Source organism: Schistocerca gregaria, chromosome 2 (genome assembly GCF_023897955.1).
Source record: "Schistocerca gregaria isolate iqSchGreg1 chromosome 2, iqSchGreg1.2, whole genome shotgun sequence".
NCBI lineage: Eukaryota > Metazoa > Arthropoda > Insecta > Orthoptera > Acrididae > Schistocerca > Schistocerca gregaria.
The window spans coordinates 535,205,653-535,219,894 of record NC_064921.1 but is presented as its reverse complement, the minus strand read 5'-3'; the positions used below and the strand labels follow the sequence as shown (position 1 = coordinate 535,219,894).

At 39.2% G+C, this 14,242-nt stretch overlaps 1 protein-coding gene across 1 annotated transcript in view; it reads right to left on the bottom strand.

Moving 5' to 3' along the window:
- Window positions 1–6,313: 6,313 nt before the first annotated feature.
- LOC126330639 (glucose dehydrogenase [FAD, quinone]-like) overlaps window positions 6,314–14,242 on the bottom strand; it is a 182,340-nt gene continuing 174,411 nt past the window's right edge. Inside the window, exon 11 of the mRNA XM_049996382.1 lies at window positions 6,314–6,955. Within this exon, the coding sequence (XP_049852339.1) occupies window positions 6,748–6,955 (208 nt within the window). The 3' untranslated portion in view covers window positions 6,314–6,747. The remainder of the gene's footprint in view (window positions 6,956–14,242) is intronic.

Here is a 14,242-nt window from a genome sequence, read left to right as displayed (position 1 = left end):
CGGATAACTCGTGTCTCGTTTTTGTACAGGTTCCATATCATTTTTCTATCTTTATGGTCTATTCCTACTTTTTTGAGTACCTCAAACATCTTATCCCATTTAACATTAGGAAAGGCTTTCTCTACATCTACGAAAGCTATGTATGTTGTCAGGTTCTTATCTAGTCGTTTCTCTATTATTAGTTTTAGAGCAAATATTGCTTCTCTGGTTCCTCTATCTTTCTGGAATCCAAACTGGTCTTCGGAGAGTGTAGCATTGACTTTTTTGTTCTATGCATTTTAGGATAATTGAGGTTACTATTTTAGAGGCGTGAGTAACTAGGCTAAGCGTCCTATAATTTTCACATCTTGTAGCATTTACCTTCTGTGTAATGGGGATCATAATGTTTTTCTCAAAGTCTGTAGGAATTTTACCCTGCTCATACATGTTGAAAACAAGATTATACAACTCGTGATTCAGTTTTGCTCCTCCAGATTTCAGAAGTTCGGCTGGGATATTGTCTATACCAGGCAATTTGTTGTTTTTCATACTCTAAAGGTATGATGAATATATATTTCCTCATCAGTTATGTATTAATGAATCAATTTGACTTCAATTGAAAGTAGATGTCTGCAAGAACCACAACTATACCATGAATACAAATCCTCAATATTTAGTTTTTTCCTTTGCTATTCATTACACATGAATCACTAGTGGTCATCACAGTATTTTCAATAAGATAATGGAGAAATTTAACCAGTTTTCATTAAGAATCACATTGTAAGCTAACATTTGTCTATGGAAATCTCAAGTTACAATGCTTAGAAACCTGAGTTCAGTACAGATAGAAAGTATCTGGTGTCATGTTCTGGGATGGTAATGAGTTTTTCCCTAATGTGTGCATTTTCAAAATTTTCAGCACATTTACTTGAGATGCCAGGTTCATCCAGTATCTTGTTTTATTCAAGCATTTTTCAAAATAACCCCTCAAGCTTTCATGTTTGCTACTGAATGGAGCTGGGCTGAATACAGCACATATGAGCCTGAGACCAACATTTATCCAGAAAGGCTCTCTCAAACTGTTCAGAGTAGTGGCAACGTTTTGTCATGTCCATAGCCCACAACATAAGGTCACCTGTGTGCATCCAACAACGAATTTAATTTTCTGGGCTTCAACCCAAGTGCAAGCTAAAACATTTTCAAAATGCTCTGATAAAGACCACGGGGTTTGTTCTTTTCTCTTCAGAGGTAAATACTGGAAATTGTCGATGCCTAAGTAATCCCTCATCTGCACGTAATGTTGACAAACATGCCGCGCTGTAAGTGACACGCATATTTATGTTCGCTTGTGGCGTAGTGCATGGCAACTGCACTTGCTTGGCGGTTAGCTATAGCTGCTGGCTAGTGTTACTGAATTCCATAAACTTTGCTATTTTCCTCCAATGAGTTTGCCATATGTTGTGGGTAACCAGTGAATGTATCTAACTTCTCTAGAAGCATGTGTTTGCTTTCTGTCAAATGTTGTTTCGGAATGTCAGTAGTTTTAGCAATACTGTCTTGTAATCTTTCCTCTCCTTCCCTTAAACCTGAAGCTATTTTAAGTAGAAATTGATTTTCTTTCTCTTTTAGAGCTTCTTTTACTGGACCTACATAGCTCTTAATCTCTGACATTACCTTTTTTGGCAAGGGTGCTGCCCTTATGCAGCATCCCAGCTTCAGATTTTTCAGTTATTTCCCTTTACATCTGCACATATATTGTCTCTATGTTTTTTTGGGAAATTTTGACTACAAACTTAACTGAACCACTCTTAGACTTAACTTTTGTACTTCTGTAGGTAAGTTTTTGCACACATCTTGCAACTCACCGACTGTGCCTGTCACATTTTTTATTGATGCATCTACTTCTGTAACTTACCTGCAAGTTGTTCCTTTTTGTCATATATGGATGATATTCTTTCTGTTAACGGATTTATACTGCAGAATATGTTCGTAATTTTTTTCTTGTTTTAGTTGTTTACCTAGCTTTATCAACTTCCCGAATAGTTGCCAGATAATTCAGTGTGTATAGTTTTGTTCATCTCACTGAACTGTTGACTAATACTATTCTTGAAATTGTTAAATGCCTGATTTTGCTGTGTAACCTTTTGTCCTATACTTTCCTGATATTTTGTGAACTTCTCTGTCATACCCTTAAGTTGTTGTATTACACTTTCCTGAAATTCTTGTTATTTTCTAAACTGTTGTATTACACTTTCCTGAAATTCCTGTTGTTTTGTAAACTATTGTATTTTTGTTGCATGAGTTGTGCCAAATTGTGTGTCTCACTAGTATTTACATTGTTTTTATAAATTTGCCTGCTCTTGAGTTTGTGAGGTCATGAGCAAGAAATCAAAGGAATTTTTGTTATTTGAAAAACTGATTCCCGGTGAGTACTGACAAATTGTCTCATTGAGTATCATAAAAGTGACATCATGATTAGTTCTATTACCAGTGTCATCATTTATTGATAGTGGGATGCAACCCTCATTGTTTTGGTTGCCATCGGCCAGTTCACAAGTTGGCACGTTACATTCAACTGATGCCAAGTTCAGATTCCGACACCTTGGCCTGTTGCATTTTGTTATGAATTTTCAACAATGGCCGTTTCCTTTGACTCCATTGTAAATAGTTTTTAACAAAATTATGAATAAAATATTTGCAAAAATGAAATTTTGTCTGTATCGGTTCTTATCAATTAAAGTAGGTTTACCTGTGTATTCACTAATAAACTTATTATCTGACACAGTCTTATAGAATTTAAATTAATTATCTTGCACTTTAATGGTGACTTTGTACAAATTTTATCTTTTCTGTAGAAATGCATTTTTCACAAAGGATATTAATTAGAAGGAAAAGAGATTATCTGCTCCCAGAGAGATGGCGTCAAGTGCCTTCATATAAGCCTACAGTGTAGCAGCTTCCTACCTTTTCCACTGAAATCAGCATTCCCAATGAGACATAACAGTCCACTGAAAACCATTTAAACTATATAAGTCCTGTAATTGGTAGGAACATTTAGGATTAATGTAATTAGGTGACATTGGTCAAGGTCATTTCTTTGAAACTGAGATGGATGTGTGTTAAAACAACAACTAAATTAAAGTCTGTTGTATTTAAATAAAAAATCAACAGAGAGAATCAGAATTGATTAGAGAATTAAAATGTAATTAGCAAAAATGTTATAAGTGGCATGCAAACATAGGTAGTTCTTTAGGTATTTTGTCAATAATAAATAAAATAAAAGACCTATATTGTCACACTCAATGGGTGACTTGGAAACATGTATATTGGTAGGAACATTTTCCAATCCATTTATCTTCTGCATTTTATAAAATATTAAATGGTTAAAGTTCGATAAATGTATTCATCCTATAAGTTTCACTGCAACTGATGAGATTTGTCATTTATGTTGATATGACAGTTTTAATTGTAATTTTATTAAAAAAGACCTTTATAACAATGATGAGCATTGTTCAGATTTATATATAAAAGGGCAGCCATGTTGGCACATGGAGGCAGTATTTTATCAGATTCCATACTAGAAGTATGTAATGACTTAAGTAAGATATACGTGTTGTAAGCATGTCAGTACAATAATGATATTTCTTAGAATAAATATGTCTGAAAGTAAAAGTTTGTATGTTTTAATCATGGCTTAAAACCCATGTTGCAGTAGACAACATGAGCCTCAGGCAGTGGCAGAAAAATGAATGAGTACACCCTATAAAATAATAAGCTTTGTTAAATAAAAATTTCACATGTGGTGAAAGTAGCTTGGATTGGTCATAATTCTGCAAATTAATCTTACATTTTGTTTCAGATATAAAAAGTTTCAAATTCTGTATTTTATTTGAGGGTGACGTGTGCAAAACAATGATATAAGATGGTAATCAGCGGCACTACAATATGAAGAAACTGAAGTATGGTAATAAAAAGAAAGGCACAGAAGACTGCAAGTACAAATTTTATTTCATTTTTTCGTTGTTTCATTTTTCCCCCTTCCGCTAGCTTTGTTGCTATTGAAGGCAACATGGAAGTTGATATAAACACACAGGATAGTGGAAATGTTAGTGAGGAAGAAGTAAATGACAATGACGCAAGTATTTTCTCACCAATTCGTGATGACAGTAAAGTAGTTAATCGAAACAACAGAGTTGGAGAAAACAGTGACCAGAACAATGGAAGTGAAGGTTCTCCTTTTCATGGGTTCGAATTAAGTGCGTCTGCTTTGGATAGACTAGTTCAACTAATGGAGGAACAGAAAAAGTCGATTGATGAACATAAAATATTTCTTGATCAAAAACTTGAATCTATTGAAAAGAAATTAGATTGACATGGGAACTAAATACGTAAAACAAAAGATAACGTAGAAAATGTTGGATTCGAGTAGACAAAAATACCAACACATGTCAGTTATAGAGGGGGAAATTTCTACTTTAAAACAAGAACAGCATAACTTTGAAGAAACGTTAGATTCTGTAGAAAGAAAAACAGAACTAAAAGTAGATGCAGGTACATGTTTAGGGCAAATTTCAATTCAAAAATTCAGTAAATTGAGGACACTGCTACTATAAAATATTTCAGCAACTAAAATCCATGTTGGAATAATATCAATAACAAAACCTTTTCAGGCGAAGGGAATATACATCCAGTTGACTTTATGTTTGAAATTAAAGGCAATTTTGAAAAGTAGCATGAGCGACAATTTTAAAATTAAATGAGGGACACACACACACACACACACACACACACACACACACACACACACACACACACAGTCTCAGACAACTGAAACCACTCTATGAGCAGCAGCACCATTGAGTGAAGGGATTTTCCATTGAGGGGGGGTAAGGAGGAGGCTGGAGCAGGGAGGAGGGGGAGGAATAGTATGGTAGGGGTGGCAGACAGCGAAATGCTGCAGCTGCAGGTTGGATGGAGGGCAGAGGAGAGTTGGGAGCAGAGCGGCAAGGGGGGGAAGTAGCGAAAAAGGAGATAAATAAAAAGTCTGTGCTGTGTGTGATGGCTGTGTAGTAAGGAATGGGAACTGGCATGGAGCTGCATGGGTGAGAACAGTGACTAATGAAGGTTGGGTACAGAAGAGTTATGGGAACCCAGGATACATTGCAGGTAAAGTTCCCACCAGTGCAATTCAGCTGGTGCTGATGGGAAGGATCTATATGGTATACGCAATGAGGCAGTCATTGACATGAAGGATATCATGTTTGGCAGCTTGCTCAGGAACAAGGTGATCCACTTGTTTCTTGGCCACAGTTTGTCAGTGGCCATTCATGCCGACAGACAGCTTGTTGGTTGTCATGCCAACATTGAATGCAACACAGTGATTGCAGCTTAGCTTGTAGATGACATGACTGGTTTCACAGGTAGCCCTGCCTTTGATGGGATAGGTGATGTTTGTGACCAGACTGGAGTAGTTGGTGGTCGAAGGATGTATGGGACAGGTCTTGCACAAAGTCTACTACAAGGTAGGAGCCATGTGGTAAGGGTAGGTGTGGGAAGGATAGTGGACAATGGTATTATTCTATTAACTGAAACTACAGAATATACTCGTCCATCCTTACACACCCCCTGCTCCTGGCCCCTTACCTCATGTTCATACCCCTGTAATAGAACGGCATGCAAGACCTGTTCCATACATTCTTCCACCACACCCACTCCAGTCCGGTCACAAACATCGCCTATCCCGTCAAATGAATGGCTACTTCTGAAACTAGTCATGTGATCTACAAGCTAAGATGCAACCACTGCACTGCATTCTATATTCTATGTGGGCATGACAACCAACAAGCAGTTGGTCTTTCCCACAGACACCAGCTTTTCTGAATTGCACAGGTGAGAACTTTCACTGCAATACAGCCTACGTTCCCGTAACCCTCCTGGCCTCAACCTTCATTAGTCACTGTCCTCATCCATTCAGCCCCTCCCCTGTTCCCATTCCAACACTACACAGGCATCATTCCACCATCACACTCAGTCCTTTTACTTCTCTCCTTTTCTGCTACATCCCCCCACCCTTTCCCCACCACCCTCCACCTCTCCCCTGCTCAACATCTAACCTGCAGTATTTCCTTGCCATACTACCACTCCCCCTCCCTGCCCCAGCCTCCTCCTTGCCCCTACCCAGTCACCACTCCCATCATGCAGTGGTGCTGCTGTGTGTCTGTCATCTATTCTTGATGAAGGCCTTTCTGGCCAAAAACTTTGTACCACTCTGAGTGACTTAATAACATTCTTCCAGAACAATATACCGATTGCAATGATGTTCCACTTCATTTTTCTAGAGTTATCTATTTGCTGTGCTATGCATGACAAAATATAGTAGCAAGGACAGTTGTTCTTAAGTAACCTAGAATAGTTTGTTCATTTTATTATTTTTTAAATTAAGATTTCCTGTATGGTTTGCCGATTTTATTTTCACAAAATATAAAAATTAATGACATCCAAACTGATAGGATACATTTTTTAAAATAAAAACTGAGACATTGTCTGCAAAAGAAAATTACTATTCCTAATATCAGAATCTTGTACTAATTCAAAATATCCTTAAAAAATATTAGGTCAAAAACAATACTGCAGTCAGCGATGAAAAAGTGAGTGAGTGAATAAAATAATTTGTACATACAATAGTTAATACTGAAGCTGCATTCATAGAGCACAGATACTGGTTCTACCATGATTTTTATATGTACAAAAAGCATGTAACAATTTATATCACTTTACTCTGAAAATCCAATCTGTGGATTTCTTTGGGATAAAGATATCAATCCTATTGCTCTTTGCAATTTCATTGTATGCATAATTTTTAATAATGTCGGAACCCTTTTCAGCTATCATTGTGACTGCTGCATTTATGTTGCCACTCGGAAGACTTGGCATGACAGAGGCATCAATCACATACAAATGATTGGTGTTGTGGACTCTGAAAAATAAAACATATATCATCAAAAATCATTTCATTCAAAATACATGACAAATATCTTTAGAACAAGTTACACTGAACATATCATGTGACAATATTTAAATGAACATATCATGTGACAATATTTAATAATACATCTAAGGAATTTCAAGTCAGTTTTCATGAAAGGAATTAAAAAACGTGGAGGTCATACAATACTTTTGTGTCTTTATGGCTTACACCTGAAGGCAATATGGTGAAGTAATTAGTATGGCTGAAGACAATGTAAATGTACTGAAAAGTTTTACAAATTTTTACTTTAAACCTGAAACTGACATTTTTTTTTACAAACAATAGAAAATCCAGGATGTAATGTAATACTATTGTGAAAAGAAAAGTTGCCACTCACTATATAGCAGAGGTGCTGAGTTGTAGATAGGCACAACAAAAATGCCGTCACAAATATAGCTTTCAGTCAGAGGGCCTTTGTCAGAATTAGACGACAAACACATACACACTCACCCAAACGCAACTCACACACACATGATTGCAGTATCAGGCAACTGAGGCCACACTGTGAGCAGCAGCACTGGCGCATGATGGGAGTGAGTGGGGGTAAGGAGGAGGCTGAGGCGGGGAGGGGGAAGGATATTAGGGTAGGCGTGGTGGACAGTGACATGCTGTTGGGGAGCGTGGAGGGATGACGTGGAAAGAGTGTAGGGCAGCTATGTGCAGTCAGGAGGTTAGACGGAGGGAGTGGCGAGGAGGGGAGGGGGGTGGGTGAATAGTGGAAAAGGAGACAAGTAAGAAGACTGTGCGCGATGGAGGAATGAGAGCTGTATAGTGCAGGAATGGGAACAGAAAAGGGGCTGGATGGGAGAGGACAATGACTAACGTAGGTTGAGGCCAGAAGGGTTACGGAAATGTAGGAAATATTACAGAGAAAGTTCCCACCTGCCCAATTCAGAAGAGCTGGTGTTGGTGGGAAGGATCCAAATGGCACAGGCTCTGAAGTAGTAACTGAAATGAAGGATGTCGTGTTTGGCAGCGTGCTCAGCAACAGGGTGGTCCACTTGTTTCTTGGCCACAATTTATCGGTGGCCATTTATGTGGACAGATAGCTTGTTGGTCGCCATGCCCACATAGAATGCATCACAGTGGTTGCTGCTTAGCTTGTAGATCACATGACTGATTTCACAGGTAGCCCTGCCTTTGATGTGATACATGATGTTCATGACCAGACTGGAGTAGGTGGTGGTTGGAGGATGTATGGGGCAAGTCTTGCATCTAGGTCTATTACAGGGGTATGAGGCTTGAGGTAAGGGATTGGGAGCAGGGGTTGTGTAGGGATGGACAAGTATATCGCGTAGGTTCAGTAGGCGGCAGAATACAACTGTGGGAGGGGTGGGAAGGATAGTGGGCAGGACATTTCTCATTTCAGGGCACAACAAGAGGTAATCAAAACCCTGGTGGAGAATGCAATTCAGTTGCTCCAGTCCTGGGTGGTGGTGAGTTACAAGAGGAATGCTCCTTTGTGGCTGGACAGTGAAACTTTGTGAGGTGGTGGGAGACTGGAAAGATAAGGCACAGGAGGTTTACTTTTGTACAAGGTTAGGAGAATAATTACGGTTTGTGAAGACTGCAGTGAAACACTCAGTTTATTTTGAGAAGGGCTGCTCATCACTGCAGATGTGATGACCATGGGTGGCTAGACTGTATGGAAGGGACTTCTTGGTATGTAATGGATGGCAGCGGTAAAAGTGGAGGTATTGTTGATGATTAGTTGGTTCGATATGGACAGAGGTACTGACACAGCCATCTTTTAGGTGGATGTCAACATTTAGGAAGGTGGCTTGTCGGGTTGAGTTGGACTAAGTGAAACAAATGGAGGAGAAGTAGTTGAGGATCTGGAGGAATGTGGATAGGGTGTCCTCACCCTCGATCCAGATTGGAAAGATGTCATCAATGAATTTGAACCAGGTGAGGGATTTAGGATTCTGGGTATTTAGGATTCCTCTAGATGGCCCATGAATAGGTTGGCATTGGATGGTGCCATGCGGGTGCCCATAGCCATACCACAGATTTGTTTGTAGGTAATGCCTTCAAAGGAGAAGTAATTGTGGGTGAGGATATAGTTGGCTATGGCAACTAGGAAGGAGGTAGCTGGATTGGAATCTTTTGGCCGTTGGGAAAGGTAGTGTTCAACAGCAGTATGGCCATGGACATTAGGGAAGTTAGTGTAAAGGGAGGTGGCATCAACAGTAATGAGCAGAGCACCATGTGGTAAAGGAACAGGAACTGTGGAGAGTCGGTGGAGGAAATGATTGGTATCTTTTATATAGGTTGGTAGGTTCTGGGTAATAGGTTGGAGGTGTTGGTCTATGAGAGCAGAGATTCTCTCAGTGGAGACACAGTACCCAGCCACAATGGGGAATCCTGGGTGGTTGGGTTTATGGATTTTAGGAAGCATGTAGAAGATGGGAGGGGAGTGGGAGGGCTGAATAGAGAGGTTCTGGGATGGGCCTAGGGATTTGAGAAGTGACTGGAGATCCTGCTGGATTTCTGGAATGAGGTCATTGTGGCAAGGTTTGTATGTGGTTGTATCTGGCAGCTGATGGAGTCTTTCTACCAGATAATCCTTGCGGTACAAAATTACAGTGGTGCCTTTATCTGCAGGTAGGATTACAAGATCAGGATCAGTTTTAAGATGGTGGACTGTGGTTCTTTCTGTGGATGTAAGGTTAGTTTGCATGTTTAGGGATTTAGGGAATGAGGGTGAAGCAAGATATGAGGTTAAGAAATTCTGAAAAGTTAACAGGGGGTAATTTGGGGCCAGTGGGGGTGGATCACGGTTGGATGGAGGAATGAACTGGGTTAGGCAGAATTCAACATTGGTCTTTGGTTGGGGGTCCACCAAACCTACACAATATACCTGTCCATCCCTTCACAACCCCAGCTCCCAATCCCTTACCTCATACCCCTGTAATAGATCTAGATGCAAGACCTGTCCCATACATCCTTCCACAACCACCTACTCCAGTCCAGTCACAAACATCACCTATCCCATCAAAGGCAAGACCTGTGAAACCAGTCATGTGATCTACAAGCTAAGCTGCAACCACTGTGCTGCATCCTATCTGGGCATGACAATGAACAAGCATGAATGGTCACCAACAAACTGTGGCCAAGAAACAGGTTGACCATTCTGTTGCTGAGCATGCTGCCAAATATGACATCCTTCATTTTAATTACTGCTTCAGAGCCTGTGCCATCTAGATACTTCCCACCAACACCAGCTTTTCCGAACTGCACAGCTGGGAAGTTTCCCAGCAATATATCCTATGTTCCCATAACCCTCCTGATCTCAACCTTTGTTTGTCATTGTCCTCTCCTATCCAGTCCCTTCTCTGCTCTCTTTCCAGCACTACACAGCCCTCATTCCTGCATCACACACAGCCTTTTTACTTCCCTCCTTTTCTGCTATCCCTCCATCCCCCTCGCCACGTCTCCGGTCCCTCTATCTAACCTCCTGACTGCACATAGCTGCCCTACCCTGTTTCCATCTCATCCCTCCGTGGTCCCCAACACACATCACTGTCCATCACACCTACCCTACTATCGCTTCCCCTACTCGCCCCAGCCTTCTCCTTACCCCCCACCCATACCAATCATGCACAGGTGCTGCTCGCAGTGTGGCCTCCTCTGCGTGAGACTGCAGTCACGTGTGTGTGAGTTGCAATTGCATGAGTGTGTATGTGTGTGTTCTGATGAAGGCCTTCTGGCCGAAAGCTATATTTGTGACAGTCTTTTTGTTGTGCCTATCTGCATCTCAGCACTTCTGCTACATGGTGAGTGGTAACTTTCCTTTTCACAATATTTTTCTTTTACAGTTATATTTCTCAACTCACACAATGTAATGGACCATAATACACTTTATGGAGTACCCAGCAATAGATCTGTAAAGTTTACTATGAAGAACAGTTAAACACATATTACTATGTCATTCAAAATTAACCTTAGGATTTCAAAGAAAGTCAGGTCCAGTAGTAAGAAATTGTTTTATTGAGAACTATTACCTTCAGTTTTACAACTATAATGTGCGAAGTGTAGGATTCACCAATGGTAACAACAAAATGTACAAGTACAGAATTCAAACTTGATGGTGGTCAAAAGATCAGTAGCAAGTACTGATTTCACTGTTTTATTTTCTCTTGTTAGTTGGTTAGTTACATGTTCCATAAAGTATTTGAAAGCATACATTTTATGTTATTTGGCAAATGCTAATAAATTTTTTTTATGCACACTGAATTCCTTTCTGAACCACTGACAGCTTTAATAATGAGTAATGCCTAACTCCTTGAAGAGGACCTACAAGATGGCTGTGAGTGAACATCACACATTTTTCTTATTGTTCATTTTTGTGCAGTCGATATTTTCTTTATAAGTGACAAGTTATCCCAGAAAATTATTCTGTAAGACATTATTGGGATGAGATGTGCAAAATATTGATTCATTTGCTTCCAACATCAGGAATTACACGTATATCAAAAGCATCTGAATTTAATTGTTTGAGCACTTCAGCAATATGTTTTTCCCAGCTCAAGTTGTAATCAATATATATACCCAAATATCTGTATCAATCTACTGTCTCTAGTTCATGTGCTGCATCAGTTGTTAGTATAACCACATTTGTTGTACTAAACTGAAATACTGTTTTCAAATGATGTCACTGTCACCAATTGACTATGCATTTTTTATTATTTCCCCCATAGCGATTCTGGGTTTTGAGCCATTATCAAATGCAACTGGGAAGATATCAGTGTATGTCAGACATGTCTGCAAAACATGTTGTTGTCAAAGTGTTAAAATTGGTATCTGTATACTGTAGCAAAGCATTACAAATTATTGTAGAAAAAACTGATTTTTTTATTTTGCTTCTAAATATATCATGAAGCTTTTTTACAAATAACAATATAACTTGTACTAGATGTTTACTTAGCTTTATCCCTTTTCTGCAGACAGGGTGATTGTTAAAACTTGTTTCACTGCAGTCTAAATAAAATTTGTTTGTCATGCATGTCAGAAGGCAGATGTGCACTCCAATTAAAAAATGTACATTGAGTTTTGATCAATTTCCAGTTTATATTACAACTTTTCACAAATTCATCAATTATAACAGACAGAATTATACTGTTACTGTGCCATACTAACCGATTACTACCTCGAAACTAACTCAACTCTGCTCCCAGTGGGTTCAGGCATCCATTTATTTATAACAGGTAACAATGACAATTTCATATGACAGCAGGATTGATAAATAGACATAAAATTAATTTTCTGAACTCTGTAAGAGGCCAGAGACATAGTTCTGTTCTTAAAAATGTACTGACATGTTTCATGTGAACAAATGTTTGGCATACAAAATGTTTTTAACAGAAAACTTAGGAACATATCTACCCAACAATCAACCACGCAAATTGCTAATTTATATCTTATTACATTACAATTCCTAATTCTATCACATTTACTGAATCTTGTTTTGGTAACTGACATTATACAACTGTTGTTTCCAAGATACATGTTTTGGAAGTGCTAAAAATAGGAAATATGGTAGGACAATTTCCTAGAATATTCTACAAAATTAGATTTACATAAAATAATCATGATAACATATCCAGCAGTACACCTTCTTTAAGGCCCATAGGACAACTGTAAACTCCTGTACTAGTGGAATTAAGAATGGCAATGTTACCGCCTGTAAACCATGGACCTTGCCATTGGTGGGAATGCTTGAGTGCCTCAGCGATACAGATAGCCGTACTGTAGGTGCCACCACAACGGAGGGGTATCTGTTAAGAGGCCAGACAAATGTGTGGTTCCTGAAGAGGGGCAGTAGCATTTTCAGTAGTTGCAGGGCAACAGTCTGGATGATTGACTGATCTGGCCTTGTAACACTAACCAAAACGGCCTTGCTGTGCTGTACTGCGAACGGCTGAAAGCAAGGGGAAACTACAGCTGTAATTTTTCCTGAGGGCATGCAGCTTTACTGTATGGTTAAATGATGATGGCGTCCTCTTGGGTAAAATATTCCGGAGGTAAAATAATCCCCCATTTGGACCTCCGGGCGGGGACTACTCAAGAGGACGTTGTAATCAGGAGAAAGAAAACTGGCGTTCTACGGATTGAAGCGTGGAATGTAACATCCCTTAATAGGGCAGGTAGATTACAAAATTTAAACAGGGAAATGGATAGGTTAAGGTTAGATATAGTGGGAATTAGTGAAGTTCAGTGGCAGGAGGAACAAGAGTTTTGGTCAGGCGAATACAGGTTCATAAATACAAAATCAAATAGGGATAATGTAGGAGTAGCTTTAATACTGAATAGGAAAATAGGAGTGCGGGTAAGCTACTACAAACAGCATAGTGAACGCATTATTGTCGCCAAGATAGACACGAAGCCCATGCCTACTACAGTAGTACAAGTTTATATGCCAACTAGCTCTGCAGATGACGAAGAAATTGAAGAAATGTATGATGAAATCAAAGAAATTATTCAGGTAGTGAAGGGAGACGAAAATTTAATAGTGATGGGTGACTGGAATTCAGTAGTAGGAAAAGGGAGAGAGGGAAACATAGTAGGTGAATATGGATTGGGGCTAAGAAATGAAAGAGGAAGCCACCTGGTAGAGTTTTGTGCAGAACATAACTTAATCATAGATAACACTTGGTTCAAGAATCATGAAAGAAGGTTGTATACATGGAAGAACCCTGGAGATACTAAAAGGTATCAAATAGATTATATAATGGTAAGACAGAGATTTAGGAACCTGGTTTTAAATTGTAAGACATTTCCAGGGACAGATGTGGACTCTAACCACAATCTATTGGTTATGAACTGTAGATTAAAACTGAAGAAACTGCAAAAAGGTGGGAATTTAAGGAGATGAGGCCTGGATAAACTGAAAGAACGAGAGGTTGTACAGAGTTTCAAGGAGAGCATAAGGAAACAATTGACAGGAATGGGGGAAAGAAATACAGTAGAAGAAGAATGGGTAGCTTTGAGGGATGAAATAGTAAAGGCAGCACAGGATCAAGTAGGTAAAAAGACGAGGACTAATAGAAACCCTTGGGGAACAGAAGAAATATTGAATTTAATTGATGAAAGGAGATAATATAAAAATGCAGTAAATGAAGCAGGCAAAAAGGAATACAAACGTCTCAAAAATGAGATCGACAGGAAGTGCAAAATGGCTAAGCAGGGATGGCTAGAAGATAAAAGTAAGGATGTAGAGGCTTATATCACTAGGGG